Genomic DNA, 18,270 nt, shown 5'->3' with positions numbered 1-18,270 from the left:
TTTCCCTTGGACGCACTGGGTGTTGATTTAGTTTTGCTTTCTTCATTACTCATTACTTCATTAGGGGGAAGTCTGTTTACTGTAGACATTAAGTACAAGAAGGAGGTAGTATGTTCACTAGACAGATGAATCCTGCAGAGAGTTTTGGTCATCTCTTCTTAACCCTCCCACAAAAAGGGACAAATGACTTTCTGTGATTGAGTCCTTTTTTTAACTCTTCTACAGAAATAGTCATCTTACCATTTTAAATATTAAGACAGATTAATAGGGAATGATTATTAACTTTCCTCACCATATAACAACTAGAAGTATTGAACAAAACTGTTGTTCAACAGGTTACAAAGCAAAACAATCCTAAACTAACTTTTTCATGAAGTATCCAACTAAATTGTGTAATTTGGTGTTACAGGCCAGAAATCAATGAGTTATAATAGAATTAGACAAATTCACAGGAGGTGGCTCATCAGTGACTCTTAAAATACAGTGGTCTAGATGCCACTCTGATTTGGAAATCTTTCAAACATTATTTTCTGCAAGCTGGTAGGATACAACTTTGTTATGCCCTCTCCCTGAGTATTTGCTACCACTGTTAGGTGTGGGATTAATGGGTGAGGTCGACCCAAATTAATTGCTCTTATGTTCTTATCATTCCTTGAAACCTCACAGAAAACTTCAAGTTCAGGAGGTTTCCCTATTTTATCTTAATGTCTTTTAAAATTGGCAGGAAGAAGTTTGAAATTTGAGACTAAAACTAGTTAGTTTACCATGACCAGAATAGAAAATAATCATAATAGGACTTCTTTTTTAAGAAAAGGTCAAACCAGAAAAGGTTTTTAATTTAGATCAGATATATAAAACACAGGTCATATTTAAATATTACAAAAACATATACTAATGCCGTAATTTGTGATACTCCTTTAAAATACCATTAAAATACTCAAAAACTGTATTTTACTATTCTACTACTAGCAATAAAATGCTACCGAAGTAGTATTCAAGCTGTACAGTTTAGCTGCCAAAGTTTTAAAGAAAATTAAACCGTTGAACTGTGGAAAAGCGACTGCATAAGCACCTGTAACTGATGTTAGCTGAAGTGCTAAACCAGCTTTTGGCAGCATGGCCTCTTTTGCAGGTGCACAGAATATTTTCTTTGTGTCAGTTTATTCAACTAGTACAGTTCATTAAGTATTTCATTTGAAGTTGAGAAATGGGCTGGGAATTGAAATAGAAGAAATGCTTATTTTCACCTTTCAATCTGTGAATAAAAATGAGGTGTGAGAGTCTGAGATCTATTAGTTTTAAAATCTTATAGGATATATTAGTCTAAAGTGATTGATTTAAATTCAGTAACTACACATAATATGCTGCTTAAAAAAGCCAGTCTGTTTAATAAGATGAATACTTTTTGCTGTGTCCAGCAAGTTGGATAACTAAGATGACTGGTGTTTTTAAATATATCTAAAGTTCAGTTTCTATTGACATCTGAATGCCATTTGAAAGAGTTTACGTTAAAACAAAACAAAAACAAACAAAAAACCCCAAAACCAAAACAAACACCACCACCCCCAACCAAAAACCCAAGCCCTGCCCAACCAAGAAACTTTGCACGCATGTGTAAGGAAATTATAATACAACACAAATTAATTTTTTTTCCAAGTGATACCTAAATACATAAAATGTTTGAAGCTGCTCTAATTTTTAATCCCGTGTCTGAAGCTGGAAGTTGGAGGATGTGCATCAGTCAGTGGGTGTACAACAATGATGTGATTCACAAAGATGTTTCACCTGGATGAGAATAAGAGAAAGCCTGACCTGTAGTGGAAAGTGCTGATTCTTGTCAGTAATAGCCAGTGCGTTCTCACAAAGCTCCTAATCATTCTGCCCAGCAAGGATAAGAGTTGTGCATTTTGCCAGAACTCGGGTTGGGAAAAAAAATCACAACTCCCTGTTGTGACTGATGAATCCTTGTGCCACAAGGATTCTGCTGCAGCAACTTCCCCTCTGCCAGGTCTCTGCCATGTGGTACCCCTAGCCAAGACTCTTTGGAGGGGAGTCATGGTGCTCCCAGCACTCCATTAACTCTCTGCGCTCCCTCTCCATCTCATGAGGAGCTGAAAATAGGAGCACTGTGTTGATAGAGGCGAGAAGATCCTAACTCTAGATCTGGTGTGTGTTGTGACCTTAAGTATAAGAAAAGAATACTTGTTAAGATCCAAACTGAAGTCCTGTCCTTCAGCTGGAAACTTTCGTGAGAGAAATTTTGAAATGGGGAGAAAGTAGCAGTATTACTTGTACATCTTCTGTAGATACATACGTATCCTAGTGCCTTCAGATTAGAAGTGGCTAACTTCTTTTCACATGAATGTGGATTTTGATCCTGAAAATGGAATCTAGATTAACTTTATTACTGAAATAATCTACGCTGGTGATTCTTACATGTCCATCTTTGAAACTCTAAAAGCTGTAAATGTAAATATTCCATAGTTGTTTCATTAGGTACCATTTCTGACAATGGCAACACCAAAGGAATTTCATTCTGGTCATAAAAGCTGAAACAACAGTTCTTGCACTTTGTAACTGAAATCTGACTTAAATTGTTATACCAGCTGAGACAACAGTTCTTGCACTTTGTAACTGAAATCTGACTTAAATTGTTATAGCACGTGCAACCAGAGAAAAGAATTCTTTTGAAATTTATGACATTGAAGGGCACTACCACAAAACAGTCTCTCTTTAAAGACTTTACTGGGTTTTACTTGTAAGCAATTGCTTTTATTTTTCTTTGTAAGAAAAATTACACTTAATTTAGACTGATAAGGAAATACTTTGTTCTGCAGTGGGTTAATATGTAAGAGAAAGCTTGTTGGAAATGGATTTTCACCTGTTTATAGATTTAAGTCAATTGTCTTAACTGTTACATCATCCTAGTTCATTAATCTAATCTTGTATCCATGGGAATTTAAAAAGTGCAGTATGCACTTTGGAAAGAACAGATAGCTGTAGATCTGAAATTGTATTGATAGGTGCTATTATGAGCAATTTGAGTTAGTTTTAAACATAAAAGTCACATCATCAGAGCATTACATATTTAAAAAATTAAAAAAAAAAAAAGTAAAAAAAAAAGCGGTACAGTCCTATTACGAGGTAGAATGTACAAGCTAATGCCAGCTACATTTTAAGTACCTGGCAGAACCGTTACATGATGCCTCGGGTGGTGGTAAGCAATAAATCTGAGGGTGACCAAATTTACCCACACTGATTGCTTAGTGCTGTCAAAAAGCTCTGACCAGCAGAACTGTCTGTATGCCTGTTAATGTGAAAAATCTCTGATGAAAAGAAGAAAAATGGGCATACATTAATGACCTTCCCTATGTTTAAATATAAATTAATATCTTGCTTGTAATATTTTGTTTGCAGTGCCTGAACTGTTTCATGATGGGACCAGTTTAAAAGTCATTCTGACTGCCCAATTTAAATGGTGCTTGTTTTTGTCATGTCTGTTCAGAGATCTTCCAGCCAAGCAGTGTCTATGCTGAAGTGCAATTTCACATTTTTGTGTGTATGCATGTAGTGTTTGTGGTGTTTTGTTTCAAGTCTGACTTGAAATTTTGTTAGGATTGGCTCAGAAGGAGCACTAAAAAAATATTTTGAGGCACATACAGGTGAGAAAATAATTTGTCTGTCTGTCCAGGCAAGTGTAGTTTGGAAGCAGGCAGCAGAGTAATTGTCATTGGTATGGCCTTTAACAGTTGACAGTTAGATACACACTTGATGGACAGCTTTTTTCCTATCATAGTCAGCATTTTTATATGCAGGAGCAGAATTTAAAATCATGGCTTTAACTGTGTAGGTGATTTATTGTAAATCTCTTTCTACCCACTTATGGTATTCTGTCCAAGTGATCTTTTGTTCTCCTCTAAAATAGTTCTTTCCCTTTACCTGGAAAGAAAAAACCACCCCTCATAAATGTTAGTTGCATCAGTGGCAACTAACTGATGCATTGGCAACACATGTGCTTGCATTTCCTATGTTCCTTGATTTGTCAGCTTACCCAAAAGTCATCTGAAAGTATTTGCACCAAAGCAATGCTGAAATAAATTTTTAGTACATAATTTGACTGCATTATAGATAGCACAGCCTACTAAAATGCTCATGGGTGATAAACTCTGGTTGTCTTCAGCAGTTTCCCGAATTTGAGCCTGTAACAGCAGTCTGCAACCTAAGTATATCCCAAAGACTAAAAGGATTTCAGCCTGGAGGTGAATTGTGCTTTCCTGAGCAAGGAGGCTTAAGAGCAAAAGAGCAGAATGAAGGAAGGGTTGGAATAATCTTTTTTTGTAGTAGTAGTGGTCACCCTGAGAGATACTCATCTGCCTAAATTTAGGCATCAAATTCGATGGCAGAAATTGGAACCTAGAGACTGAAGAGTTTAGGGGAATGCAGGAGGGACAGCTGGAGCTCCAGAGTTCCCCTGGCCATGTTTGGATCCTGAACTCCAAGCCTTATGCTATTTACCTGAGGTTTCACAGTGTTCTTAAACCCATCACTTCTGGTTAGTCAGCCCCCTCCTAACCTCAAATGCTGATTTCTGATCTTCCAAAGAGCTTAAGTGAAGTGAGACAGAGTGCGCTCCTATTCAGGGTATATGTTAATGTGTGTGTACAGCTTTTTGGTCAAATTAAAAAAACCCAAACAAACAAAAAAAATCCAAATAAGAAAATAGGATTACATCTGGTATGGAGACGTTTCTTTTGCCGTGGTATTGATGCAAGTTTTCAGTTTTTAATTGTGCATAAATGGCAGAACTTCTCTCTTCTGTTTTTTTCCCAGTGTAACCAATTTAAATCTAAGTGTGGTTTCTACCATATGTTTGTTTCGACCATATTCGCAGTTAAAAAAAATATTTCCAAAACATGAGAGTTCAGGGAAAATACACAACCATGAATCTGTGTAGCTACTAATTTTTGAGGGTGATGCCAGCAAAAGGAAAAGATTGATCTACATGGCTTGAAACTAAATGATATAGTTTACTTTAAGGAAGGAAAACTCCAGGACTTTTTCTCATCAGCCTTGTCAAAGAGTATGTATTGTGAATAAGGCTGAGACATCCATGTGTGCTTAGAAGGTGCTATGGTACCATAATAGAAGGTAATCTTGCAAATTTTGAAAGAAGGGGAAATACACTCTGAAGTGATTGAGGTTAAAAGCTGTCATCATGAGAAAAATTTTAGTCTTAGGCATGTGTTTGAGTTTTCGTTGTCTGTAAATTACTGATGCAATGCAGCGAGATGTGGATAACTAGTTTTTTAAACTGAGTTCCTAAGTTTAAAATACAAAGTGCTACTCTGGCACAAAACAGTAGTGCCTGTAAATAACGTGTTTGTATGATCAACTTGGTATCCAGAAAGAAGTTTTTCTCTGTCTCATCATTCAGGGAAAAGATGAATTTTCTGTTTGAGCTTACACTGGTTGTTATAAATGTTCTGCACAAATGCGAGAGCGTGAGTAGAATAACATGGAAACACAACATGACAAAAGGAAAGCAGTAAGAAAAAAGGCACTATTCTCTTTCCTGACAAAAGAAAACGGATGACAGAATCTCTTAAGTAAACACGTATAATTGTATGTAGTAGTCTGTAATAAATGGTATCAGTGATGGTTTTCCACTACATTTTATCCATGCCTAAGGAAGACAGTGATGAACAAGTTCAAGGTATGTATGTATAATGGATGTGTTCTGACTCCGGAGTCAGGTTGAGCCCTGGGCAGTGGGATTTGGGGAGGTTTCTCTCTCCAGAGCGCAAGGGAGCACGCTCAGCTTTCAAGAGCCGTGTGTGTGCAGTGCAGAAGAGGCAGGGAGAGGCTGAAAAAAGGAAAGGAGCCTGTGGGAGAAGTGCGGGCTGGGAGGCACTGAGTGGCAGGGAAGGTGTTGTTATGGCAGGGAGCAGCCTGAGCCGCAAAGGAGATGAGGGGAGATGGAGGAGAGTTGGTTAGCTCAGGGAGCCGCTGAGAACTGCTGTCTCCTGAAACAGAATGAGGGATTCTCCCCGCAAAGAGGGAGAGCACTGATTCTTCTCAAGTCTTTAATCTAGTCTGCCTGCTTGCCATTTGTTTTCCCCTATTAGAGAGGGCATTTTGATTCAATTTACTTTTGTCTAATAAAAGGTTGTTTTCATGCTCCTGTGTCTTTGTGGTGTATGCATGTAAAACAATAAGGGCCAGAGGGACGGTTTTGGATGATTTTAGCTGAAGACTGCAGCTGACTTGGTGCACAGAGATGTTACGATTTGTGATATCTCTGTACAAGAAATGATGTTATATATGTCAGTAAATACATTTTAAAAAATTAAGGAAATAGCCTCTGGTTTTCTCTTCAATAAGAAAATGATCTGTAGGACCCTAAAATTTACAACAAATTGGGAGAAAAGAGAAAGCATTGTAGGCAATGGTCAAAAAGTCCAGGTTTTGTGCGCGTAAGGAAGCATTCCAAATGAGCACCATAAATTTCATAACCTCATGGCAATAATCAAAAACTTGTAGGAATAAAAAGCAAGCAAATAGCTGCAAGGCCACCTTCCCAAACTGGAAAACAGTAATATTAATCCTGCTGTTACTGGAAACTTCGGTTTCAAAGTTTAGGCAGCTGTAAACTGAGAATTGGATAATGTAATTTTGCTTCAGTCGCTCTGGAAAACAGGGGCAGAAGGCACGTGAAAGGATGTCTTCAAACTGAGGGCAGGGTGGATGTGGTAAAAACAGTACCTTGCAGCAGCAGGCAGAAGTGCTGAAGTATGGTTTGGTCTTACTAGACAAGCATTATGTGAATGCTGTGGTACAGGAGACCTCTTCTTTCAATTGCTGCGGAAGCTGGGAGGCCCTGGAACAAATGAGGGTCCTGTCTCCCAGCAGTCACAGTGATGGGAGACTTCATCTTTCTCTCAGACAGAGGAATGAGAGAGAAATGAGGAGTTGCTTGTAGAAGACAGCTCAGGAAAAGGAGAAATCTTAATTTCAGAGTGTTGGCTTTGTGAGAAGGAGTGAGCTTGATATAAGTGATTTTTGGGTGGTGTCATGTGTCCCCCTGCCACCCCAAATCTTTGGCCTCTTTAGTTGACAGTGGGGAATTTTTTTTACACTCTTTGAGTTACTGTTGCTTTCTCACTGTGCAAAAAGGAGGACAGAAAATAGAAAAGGGCCTGGGATGATGGCCTTGAAGAGTATAAGCAACAGTATGTTTTAATTTGAATTTGGAATATGGCTCCTTGAGTTGTGAAAGTTTTACAAATAGAAGTACCAATGCAAAGGGCTTTCTGGTAGTTTAGCAAATGCATTTCTCTCTACTGTTCAAGTTTATGTCAAAAGGAGTTGGAGACTAAATTATGCTGAATCATACAAAAGTTTCTTAGGGTCTGTTTTCAAACTGTTGTATTGAAGAGAGACTGAAATTGGATACAGGTGACCAGAAACCCTTTGGTCATACATGGAAATACTTATTTTAAGGAACAAGTATTTATCTTAAGGGAATAACTTAAAAATCCAACACTTTTTGACTTTAGCTTTTATACACCTTCTTTATCAAATGTGCTTAGAGAGGGGAAAAAAATTTCTCTTCAGCACCATGTGAAGAACCGGAATATTTGAATGGAGAGATTTGGTTCCTTTTGACCTACTGAGACCTTTGGAAAATCACACAAAATGGATAAATTTGGTGATCAATCCTTTTCTTCAAAATCTCATGCATAGCTCTTTATCAAGATGATAATCACTTGGAACAAAAAACAATAGTCGCCTTTTGATTTTTGAGTGTTGCCTCAATACCAGGACACAAATTTAAGTCTTTTGCTTTTCTTATTGGTTTCCTACATAAGTGGACATAGGGATTACTTGTGTATAAAACTGTTGCTCACTGTGAGGAAGGGTAGGTGCATTAGATTCTCTGGTTGGTCCTCAGCATCAGGTGCTGGTATTTATTCCAGCTATAATTACAAAGTTGTGCTGAGTGTGAATGTGGTACAGTCACTGCAGCCTTGTTAGCATCTCTCTAATGAGGAAACTGTTGCATGTTCAAACTTATGTTATAGATCTAGTAATTATGGCTACCATCAGTCCCAGACACTATAATTAATATTATAACTGACAGTTATAAACTTATTTTCACTCACTTGCAACATTTGAAAGATTACTTAAGACCAATGTGCTTTTCAAATTTTTTGTTTGCCCATGAATAAATTATTTTGGAAAGACTTAGGGGGAAAAAAGGTAATATTTGTTTCATTTCATTTTGGATAATGTGAGAAATTCCTTTATCATATTACTAAAGATGTTTTCCCTCTCTCCCCACCTGGAAGTTTTGCAGGGAGTATTTCGGAGCATATTCTGCTAACTGAACAGCTGTGTCATTAGAGGTTGCTGACTGGTCTTTGAGGTTATTCCCAGACAGCACTTGAATAGACATGAAGAGTTGGTAAGTCTAATTGGAGATGCCTGCAAGAGGAAGCTGTTTAGTCTACAGCTTCTCTGAAACAACTGCAACTTCCTACGTCTGTTCCCTGGGAATCCTGGCAGTCAGTAGTGGGAGGCAGATCTGCTGTGAATAAAATCTCTTCCCCCTCCCCTCTTTATATCCTTATTTAGGCTGTCTCTGCAGAGCCAGCTCAAGGCATGTTAGATACTAAATGAAGTTAATATAGGGACTTATCCATTTAACCTTCACCTGCCTCTGTACCCAAAAAACTTGTGCCTAATCTGTCATTTGCATGCCTCGGGTTGGGATGGCACATAAGTAGTGGTGATTGACTATTGCATCTTGTGAACTTATGGAAATAAAATTTATGAGTGTATATATATGTGGGCATGCCATCATATTCAAATCGATCTTCCCTATAGGTTAAATGTGTGTTTTGACTTTGTGTGGTGGGGTTTTGGTAGGAGGGGAGGGGCTGCAGGGGTGCCTCCTGTGAGAAGCTGCTGGAAGCTTCCCCAGCTCCAAGTCGGACCCGCCACTGGCCCAGGCCGAGCCCATCAGTGACGGTGGTGGCGCCTCTGGGAGAACAGATTTAAGAAGGGGAACCTGCAGTGGAGAGTGGAATGTGAGAGAAACACCTGTGCAGACACCGAGGTCAGTGAAGAAGGAGGGGGAGGAGACGCGCCGGAGGAGGGGATGCCCCTGCAGCCCATGGTGAGACGGCAGGCTGTCCCCCCCAGCCCACGGAGGGGAGCAGGGGAGCAGATGTCCCCCTGCAGCCCAGGAAGGAGCCCATGCCAGAGCAGGGGGATGCCCCGAAGATGGTCGTGACTCCATGGGAAAGCCCATGCTGGAGCAGTCTGTGCCTGAAGGGCTGCAGCCCATGGGAAGGACCCACATTGGAGAAGTTCATGAAGGACAGTCTCCCGTGGGAGGGACCCCATGCTGGATCAGGGGAAGAGTAAGGAGTCCTCCCCTGAGGAGGAAGGAGCAGCAGAGACAACGTGTGATGAACTGACCGTAAACAGCCATTCCCCATCCTCCTGCACCACTGTAGGGGAGGAGGTAGAGAGAACTGGGAGTGGAGTTGAGGCGGGAAGGAAGGAGGGATGGGGGGAAGGTGTTCTAGGGTTTGGTTTTACTTCTCAGTATCCTTGTTTTGATTTGATTGGTAGTATATTGAATTGATTTTGTTTCTTCCCCAAGTTGAGCCTGTCCTTTGCCCGTGACCATAAGTGGGGAGTGATCCCTCCCTGTCCTTGTCTCGACCCACAAGCTTTTCTTTGTATTTTCTCCTCATCCCACCAGGGCCAGGGGGAGGGAGGAGTGAGTGAGTGGCTTCATGGTGCTTTGTTGCTGACTGGGCTTAAACCACAACAATGTGGGTTTGTATAATTGGTACCGGAGAGACAAGGAGTTGCTCTGCATGGCTTTTGGACCTACACCAGGAGAAAGTAAAGAACAGCTGAAAAGGAGATCATGAGATCCCAGTTTGGTGTGTTGCTGCAGAATAGCACAATGAGAGCTGTCCTTGGTGTCCAGTGAAAGGCTTTAGACCATGCTGTGGTTTAGTTAAATAATGACTACTGGTTGTAGGAAATAACAATAGAAGCCCACTTCTTCCTGTGTTCACGGTTATTTCTTAGATCAAGTGTCCGATTTTCTTGTTAGAACTTGATGGTACATGTGGTCACAGGATACATGTGACTATGTATTTGTTTTTCCAAGGAAGTGCCTTTTTCTCCTGTTTGTCAGCAGTTTTCACCTAATTCAGCAGCTCATGGATGAAAGACTATATAACAGCTTAAAGTGTTCTCATTTCTTTAGCTTAGTAAATATTAAGTGGCTCAACCCCATCAAATCTAGTAATTTACCAGGTGGATATTGCCACAGATAAACTTATTTTTAAGCGCTGTACACCTCTCTTAGTTGAACCACATGAAACTTGACCTTGTGTTCCTGTAGCACCCTTGAACCATTGCTCTTTATTTTGTCTCTTAGGCACACCACTTCTAGTACGAAGGAGCAGTGATCCAGCTTTGGGCCCACCTGCTGACTTCCAGCCACGTGCTTCTCATTCCAGTGACCACAGTCTCAAGCATGTTGTGGCAGTAGGTGTCATGTAAATCACGTTTTTCTTAAGGGCAAAACCTGTTCTTACCTGTTGGTATGTAGCAGTTTTGTAAGCTATGTATGTATTTGGATCTAAAGCAAAGTGCATCACAGTCATTTTCAATAAAGTAGAGAATTTCCTCTGGATGGTTATTTTAGATGATACAGTCAATTAACAGTGGTTCTCTTTTTCTTAAATTAAGAGATTCACATAAAGCTCAATGGTGATGCAAGCACCGCAATATGAACTGAACTTTTAGCAATTATTTATTTGTGCAGTGTCGTATCATCCAGTTTACCATTGATTAGTGGAAAAAATGTACTTCCCCTTTAATATGTTTCACTGATGTTGCACCCTTTTTTTACTTCCCTTGTTTTCTCATGGCATTGTTGTCTTCCTTTGGCACCCTGTTACTATCCTGCATGGTCTCTTCTTTCTCTCACTTTTCTGTTTTACAACCTGTCTCTTCCCTTTTGAGGACAAATTTATTTTCAACATAGTTATTACTAAATATTAGTGCAAAGACACAGTTATTCAGGATGCAGTAACTCTTACTCAGATGTTATTGCAGGCTGTCTTCAGTCTTCTAAAAGTGATGCTGTCTTGCTCACACTTGGGCCACATTTTTTACTTTGCAGTTTTAAGTCCTGAAGCTTTGTGTTTGTGTGTGGGGAAGGTGTTCCTATATTACTTATGCTAAAGAATTTCTTCCTTTTATCTCTGAATGTCAGCTGGGATACATAAGCATATCAAGCAGAATAGAGCTTTTTCAGAGACTTGATGTTTGCTTAGAAAGCTCTGGTGGGTCTGCTTCTGTGCTGCTTTATGCCAAATGAGTGCTGGCTTAAATGATGGTGCAGTTGCACCTGCTTTCATTTGCTTGTGAAATCTATGCCTTTTCCCCTTCAGCTTCCCTATGCCTGTTGCAATTTACTCCCTGTCCCCAGTTGTGTAAACCAGTCTCTCACTGTTTTGCTTCAAAACAAAAAAATGCTCAGAAACCCCCAGCCTCTTTGTTTGGTGCAAGGGGAACGTTTCAGCCTAGATCACAACTAGTTTATAGCAAGATTCCACAAATGGGTGTATTGGCACATTAGGAAGCAGGAGGAAAGAACTGGGTTCAGCAACACATGCTTGAGGTGGGAACCTTTTCAGCTGAAGATGTTGTATTAAAGACCATAATTCCAGTTAAGTTCATGTGAATGAAGTAAGTAAATAGAAAGTCATATGACTTGCATATAAATGATGTTCTGAGGGTCTGAATCTTAACTCTAATTCTGAAGGCAAACCCAGGATTTTAGTTGACTGTTCATTGTTTCTCTTTGCATGGCCAAATGTGTGTGCATCTTATTTTACAATGGCTTGTGTTATTTGCGAAGTGATGCAATTTTAAAAGTGCTAGTGACTCTCCAAGTATACTATGGTGTTACAGGAGGCTGAACTTTGTCAAAGTCCTGCGTCATTTGTCAGACCTATTTGAGCTGAGACATTTTTCTTGATGTTTCAGAGCACTTACATATTAATGAAATACTGACTTAGTCTGATAAATGAAAGTACAAAGAATTCTTGGTTAACAGTGCAGATCTTACCCTTTGCAAAGTTGAGAAATGTGTAAAGTGAGTATGTCAGTATGTAATGCTGACCTCTGGTATTTTATAACCATGAAAATTGGAAAAAAAAAAAAAATTGGAAAAATTGGTGAAATTTATTGCATTCCAGGACATGTTTTGAATGCTTTATTTTTGACCATCAAGGAGAGAAAGATAGGTTTTTGGTGTTTTCTTGTTTTTTAAAAAATATATTAGCAGTCACAAGTGCCATTTTATGCCATTATATGAGGACTGCAGTTATATTCGGAGGCTAAAACCTCACCATGCTTCACTGACTTGCATCAGTACACAAGAATCCTCTAGGCCTAAAGGAATTCTCTATGCCTGAAACACAGAGCATCCCTCTGTCAGCTACAGGGGTAACAGACAAAGCTAGACAGATACAACAGTGGAGAATGCTCTCAGATTTTTTTTAAATGTCATTTAAGTGGGGGGGGAGGCCAGAAGGTTGAAATTTTTTATTGTTAAAGTGAAAATCTGTTACAGCAAAATACATTACACCAGCTCTTACTTTTGCAACAGTACCATTTCTAAAACTCTCATCATCAATCATACTGAAATATGCTTTGGCATAATGTTTTGGGAAGCATAGAAGGCTTAAATAACATAGGTTAAATTAGGTACAGATTGTTTTAAAACACGGGGAAGAATCGATACGTGACAAATGAAAAAACATGGCACTAACAACTGAACACTGTATTTTGAATATAGCTATGCTCTTTCACATGAGTGTTAAAGCAGTATTTAGAGAAAATTCATTTATTTTGTATGTTGCTGCTGAAAATTTAAAATTAATAGTGCATTTCCTTTGCCACAAACACGTGTTTTTTTCACATTAAACTGGTTACTTACGGTTAGAAAAACCAGAGCTGTTGGTAGATGAAACAATTTTCAGTCCATGTAGTAAAATTTAAGTCTCTGTATTTATGCCACAATTATCTTAGCCATCATTCTGTAATTGAAACTGACTTCTATAATTAGCTTAATTGTTTTGGCAGTTCTGGCATTTTGGTGTGTGGCACATGTAGAACTGGCAGTTTGGTTCTATGTAGAAATACTCATAGTTAGACCGTATGCTGTCTTACATGGTATGTACTGATACACCAGTAGTTGATCAGATTTTTGAGAGGTTATTATCATATGAATCTCTGAAGACAGCACTGATTTGTCTCTAGGAGAGTGCAGGACAGACGTACAATAAGTAATGCATGAAATAAAACAGCAAACATGCAGTAATATAAGAAAAGAACGTTGCTATCTAGTTCAGGTGAACTGGATGAACCTGATGAACCATTTGAGCTGTTCACAGCGTTTATAGAATCTAAGCAGAGCATATATTCAGGTTTTTAGATGTTGTTCCATTAATTGAAGGGAAGATTTTTTTTTTTCCATGCCATATGATCATTACCGAAATTACAAAATCTTTTTCTGGGTGACCAGGTAGTTTGAGAAGAATTTGAGCTATTCTTTCATATTTTCTCTGACACTTATTTTGTCTTGGCTGTAGTTTTAGCCCCAATTAACAAAATACTTCAAGATCAATCAAAAACTGATAGTGAAGTCCAGCATCTGTTCTCTCAGACTGGAAGTCATTTAACAGATGGTACAAAATTTGAGTATCTTTTTTTCATCCAAACCTCTCCTTCCTTATCGTGATAGCTGCCACTGAAAAATTTAGAGACTATAATCAGGGAAAAATAGGGGTAACAAACATCTGAATTTGTAATTGAAGAAAAGGTATTTGTTAGTGAATTTGTTAATTTATGAGGGCAACTCTTAAGTTCTTCTGTCTAGTTATAATCACAGAGCCCTGGCCAGGCTTTCAAAAATGGAAACTTCCCTCCCCAGGTCTCCAGAAAGGACCTCAGGGAAGCATAATTAGTATAATGCACATCTCTGAAAAATTTGCTGGCCATAGCTTTGGACAGCAATAGCCAAGTGCTGGTCCAGCTGCTTTTTGGCTGTGAATGGCCTCGCTTCAGAAAGTGGGGTTAGCAGTGGGCATGAAGTCTTCCACCAGGGATCTCCCCTGGCACTAGGCCATGTTGTGGGATTGAGACAGTCGAAGCCTTTCAGAGGGAGGAAGCATTCTTTGGCCACTTAACACTTGCTCAACACTTGTCTCTAGCTTGCTGAGAGGAGCTGCAGTTTCAGGTTCTCTGTGCCAACTCAGAACTTCCTAGCTGGATCCCTCTACCCAAGCTCTACTCTGGTAACGATGAGATGCAACAAGGCAGAAAGTCTGAATTGTGAGGTTCTTCTGGGTTGTGGTGTTTTGGTTTTTTTTTTTTTTTTTTTTTTTTTTTTTTTTACTTTTTAGGAAGCAGAATACATTTTGCTGCTTTTGCTCAGTCAAGTTCATCCAGGTTGTAATTGTTAAGGTATAATTAAAACATCTGAACTTTCATTTCTGGAGCTATCATTTCTGCTTATCTCTCTCTTTGCCCAGGGACAGACTTCCCTACTATCTTGACTCATGACTACTCATCTGTCATGAGTTTTAGATGGAGGATTGTGGTCCTATTTAAGTTGATGTGAGTTTTGCATTAAATCTGGTGGGACTAAGGTTTCACCCCCTCTTGTTAACTTGCCGATTATTATGGGGATGCTATGTTCTGCATGACTTTCTTTTCTTTTATAGTTGCATGTTTCCTGGATAAATACTTAGGTTAACTTGGAGTTAATCAATGGGAACGGCTGATTAAATTGTATTCATCCACATTTAAAGATACAATGAGATGCTGGATCAATTGAAGAGCTGCTCCAGTGGCTCAATACAGTTTCAATTTTTACCTAGATGTGACTTGAAATTGACTGTATTTTATGCATTGTGGACATACAATTTGCAATTTTGGATAAGGTTCATATATAATCAGAACATTTTTATGTTTCAAGCCCTTGTTAAAAAGGGTTGAAACCTCCTCTGGTTCCTCTGGCCATTAATTGTATTTGTAATGTATTAGCCTTCATGATTAAGTGTCTGCAGATTAGCATAATGTGAGCATGTGTATGGATGCAGCTTCATGATTTGTTCCTTTTTGATACTATTTTATGTACACATGTAAACATAAAGATATGCTACAATCAGAACTTGGCTTTGAGATAAAGATTATCAGTAATACTTTCAAAATGTTTGGGTAGCGTCTTATAAGAAAAAGGCAGAAATATTACTTCATCTAATCAGGCTATTTAAAAGCAGGGCAGGGCAGAAAAGGTTGTCTTTGACACAGTGGTGGAATAATGCTGTAGAGATCTGGCAGCTTTCTGCTAAGGCTTGAGCTAAGAGACTGCACTACCATGAGGGTTTTCTTTGTCTGTCTGATTTTAGAAGATAAAACTTTTGCCTGTAGTTTTAATTTCTGGTCCCTTTGCTTGTGTTAGAATTTCAGCATGAAATTTTCCTGTAGTTATGTGATAGAATCATAGAATAGTTTGGGTTGGAAGGGACCTTTAAAGGTCATCTAGTCTAACCGCCAGGGGCAGGGACATCTTCAATTAGATCAGGCTGCTCAGAGCTCAGTCCAGCCTGACTTTGGATGTTTCCAGGGATGGGGGCATCTACCACCTCTCTGGGAAACCTTTTCCAGTGTCTCACCACCCTCACAGTAAAGAATTTGCTCCTTATATCTAGTCCAAATCTACCCTCTTTTAGTTTAAAACCATTATCCCCTGTCTTATTGCAACAGGCCGGGCTAAAAAGTCTGTCCCCATCTTTCTTATAAGCCCCCTTTAAGTATTCCAGGAGGGGGGCTATGAGAAGGAAACAAGGTATTTGGAGAAATGCAGTAATTCTTCAGGAGCTAGCAGTGCTGGAAGGATGGTGTGCTTGTAATGCTTTAAATCCAGGTTTGTTGATGTATAATAATTAGACAACAAATCAAATAGAGATGGAAACACATCTTAGGTATTACAATGTGTGTTGCAAGGTAGAGGCAAGACTGCTTCCCTGCAGTGGTGTGGTCTGACTGTCATTCAGAATAGCAAGGTTTTTAAGTTCTGGAAGGCATTTACTTTTTTCTGGTAAAAGTTTTCCTATTAATAATTTAACTCCTGCTCTTGAAATAGTGCTGTGTGGAACTGAACAGAAGATCTGGGGAGATTTAAAAGAATTTTCTGTCATTCAGCTGGGGAGTTCCAAACAGCTTGAGTTTTTTAAAAGGGAATTCTGATGTGGGTGAATCCATTTTAAAGGAACTACTGTGTGTCTGTTTATGCTGTGGAACATATATAGAACACTCCTAATCAGCACAGGAGCTTGTCAGTGTTTTGCTTTGATGTCTGATTAGATGATCATAGGGACATCTGCAGTGAGTTAGTTTTGAAGTTGTTGGTGTGAGGCACTGCAGGAACCAGAGCTGTGTGGCACTCTTACACCATGAAAAACTGCTGCTCTTAAAGAACCTTTTATAAATCCAACTATGCAGCTAGCTGAGGGCTGTCAAATTAACAAAAGCCATTCCTTCTTGATTCTTTCTCTTGCTTTTCACCCAGGCACCGCTTTTTTCCCCCCTTCCTTGTACTGTGTGCTCTGGCATTCTGCGTCAAAAAAAAATTACTTTATATTGTAGATGAAAAACTAAGAAATGTAAATGAAATATTTGTAATACTTGAGAATACTGAATTGATCATCTGAAAAAGGACAGAAGTGCCCTGTGGTAATTTCTTCTTTTGAGGGTGCAAAGAGGTACATGTGTAGGGGGGGAAAGTCCTCTCTGTGTTCCTTGCACAGCCTACATTTCAGAAAAAGTGTATTGTTTTACCTGTATTGTTTAAGATGAGCAGTGGGTGTAATTTACATATTTTTATTTGAGAGGGATAAGTAGACTTTTTGTGATTTATTTTAATAAGAGCTAATAATGAGTGTTCTGTGATGTTAATATACCATATAAATTATCAGTAAAAATGGTACAATTGGTAAAAGAAGTTATTAATTGTTGATGAGTTGCTTTCTAAAGCCCATTTCCAATGAGAGGAGTGCTTTTTACTGACTATTCATGAGAGAAAGTACCTAGTATGAAAAACATCAAAGTTCTCCATTGTTCTGGAACTTATGTTAGTAGGGGGCTGGGTTTCGTTTCCTCTTTAAAATACATTTTGGGCCTTGGCTGTCATTCTGAAGATACCTGATTGTTTATAAACCTTCCTCCTTTGTCCTCTGCCTTATGTAGTCAGGTAGATGTGATTGCAGGTGATGGAAGATGACTGAGAGACTTAAACTCTTTCTTTGTCCCACGTGGCCTGTCTTATAAAGAATGAGGAAAATTGCAGGGTGGAAACAAGAACTGCTGACAACAAAAGGAAAAAAGGTCATGCTTTCAATGCCGTTGACACATATTCATCTCTAGCTACATTTTGGGGTCCTACAAAATACTGTCATTCCATCTGGAACAGCTTTTAGCAGGCAGCTTATGCAACAGGTTCATGGCGCTGAAATTGGAATGAAACATTAGCAAGTTACTCGTATGTCTGACAGTCAAATTAAAAGTAGAAGATGACAGTCAACATGGCTCATGCATATCGTTTACTGACAAGCTCTAGAAACATTTAGCTAAAGTCAAATAGGTTCTCAGTAAGTATCCTCCTGAAATGCCTACTACTAAATAAATAATATTTTTCATAAACATAGCAATCCAGTGGACAACTGAGAATAATGGCAGAGATCTTTGATACTTGCTTAGACCCAAATGTTGCTGTGACATTAGGGAAAAAACTTATTTCAGATTTTTTAATGTGTCATTTTGCAGTGCACTGATCTATGAGACTGCTCTTGCTCTGGTTAAGATATCTGTGTCTCTGAAAGTGAGATCTGTGGCTTTGTTTCTCTTACAGGATTGACAGTTATTCACACTCAAAGGAGGTGATTCCCCAACCCCCCCTCCTTAGGAGAGGCCTCTTAGACACTAAATTGGAGACACCTTATCTTGGTCTTTGTTCTTCTGTGTAGTTGGTGTCTCAGCTAATCTGGAATTACAAGTTTTTGAGTTGTTATAATAACACAGTGCTCTTTGAAACTTGCACATCCAGGGTTTTTATTTTTTATGGCAGCGGGACCTGATTTACTCCATACCCATGAAGCAATTTCT

The 18,270-nt window shown here is 39.0% G+C and overlaps 1 protein-coding gene across 3 annotated transcripts in view; it reads left to right on the top strand.

The window, feature by feature from the left end:
• The window catches only part of PARD3B (par-3 family cell polarity regulator beta), a 442,140-nt gene that overhangs the window by 149,257 nt on the left and 274,613 nt on the right, over positions 1-18,270 (top strand). For all 3 annotated transcript variants that reach the window (XM_049807683.1, XM_049807694.1, XM_049807673.1), the window contains exon 4: positions 10,466-10,575. In XM_049807683.1, coding sequence (XP_049663640.1) covers positions 10,466-10,575 — 110 coding nt within the window. The remainder of the gene's footprint in view (positions 1-10,465; positions 10,576-18,270) is intronic.

The sequence above is a fragment of the Accipiter gentilis genome, chromosome 1, assembly GCF_929443795.1.
Source record: "Accipiter gentilis chromosome 1, bAccGen1.1, whole genome shotgun sequence".
Lineage (NCBI taxonomy): Eukaryota > Metazoa > Chordata > Aves > Accipitriformes > Accipitridae > Astur > Astur gentilis.
Note: the sequence above shows the minus strand (reverse complement) of the source record. Positions and strands in the feature narration are given on the sequence as shown.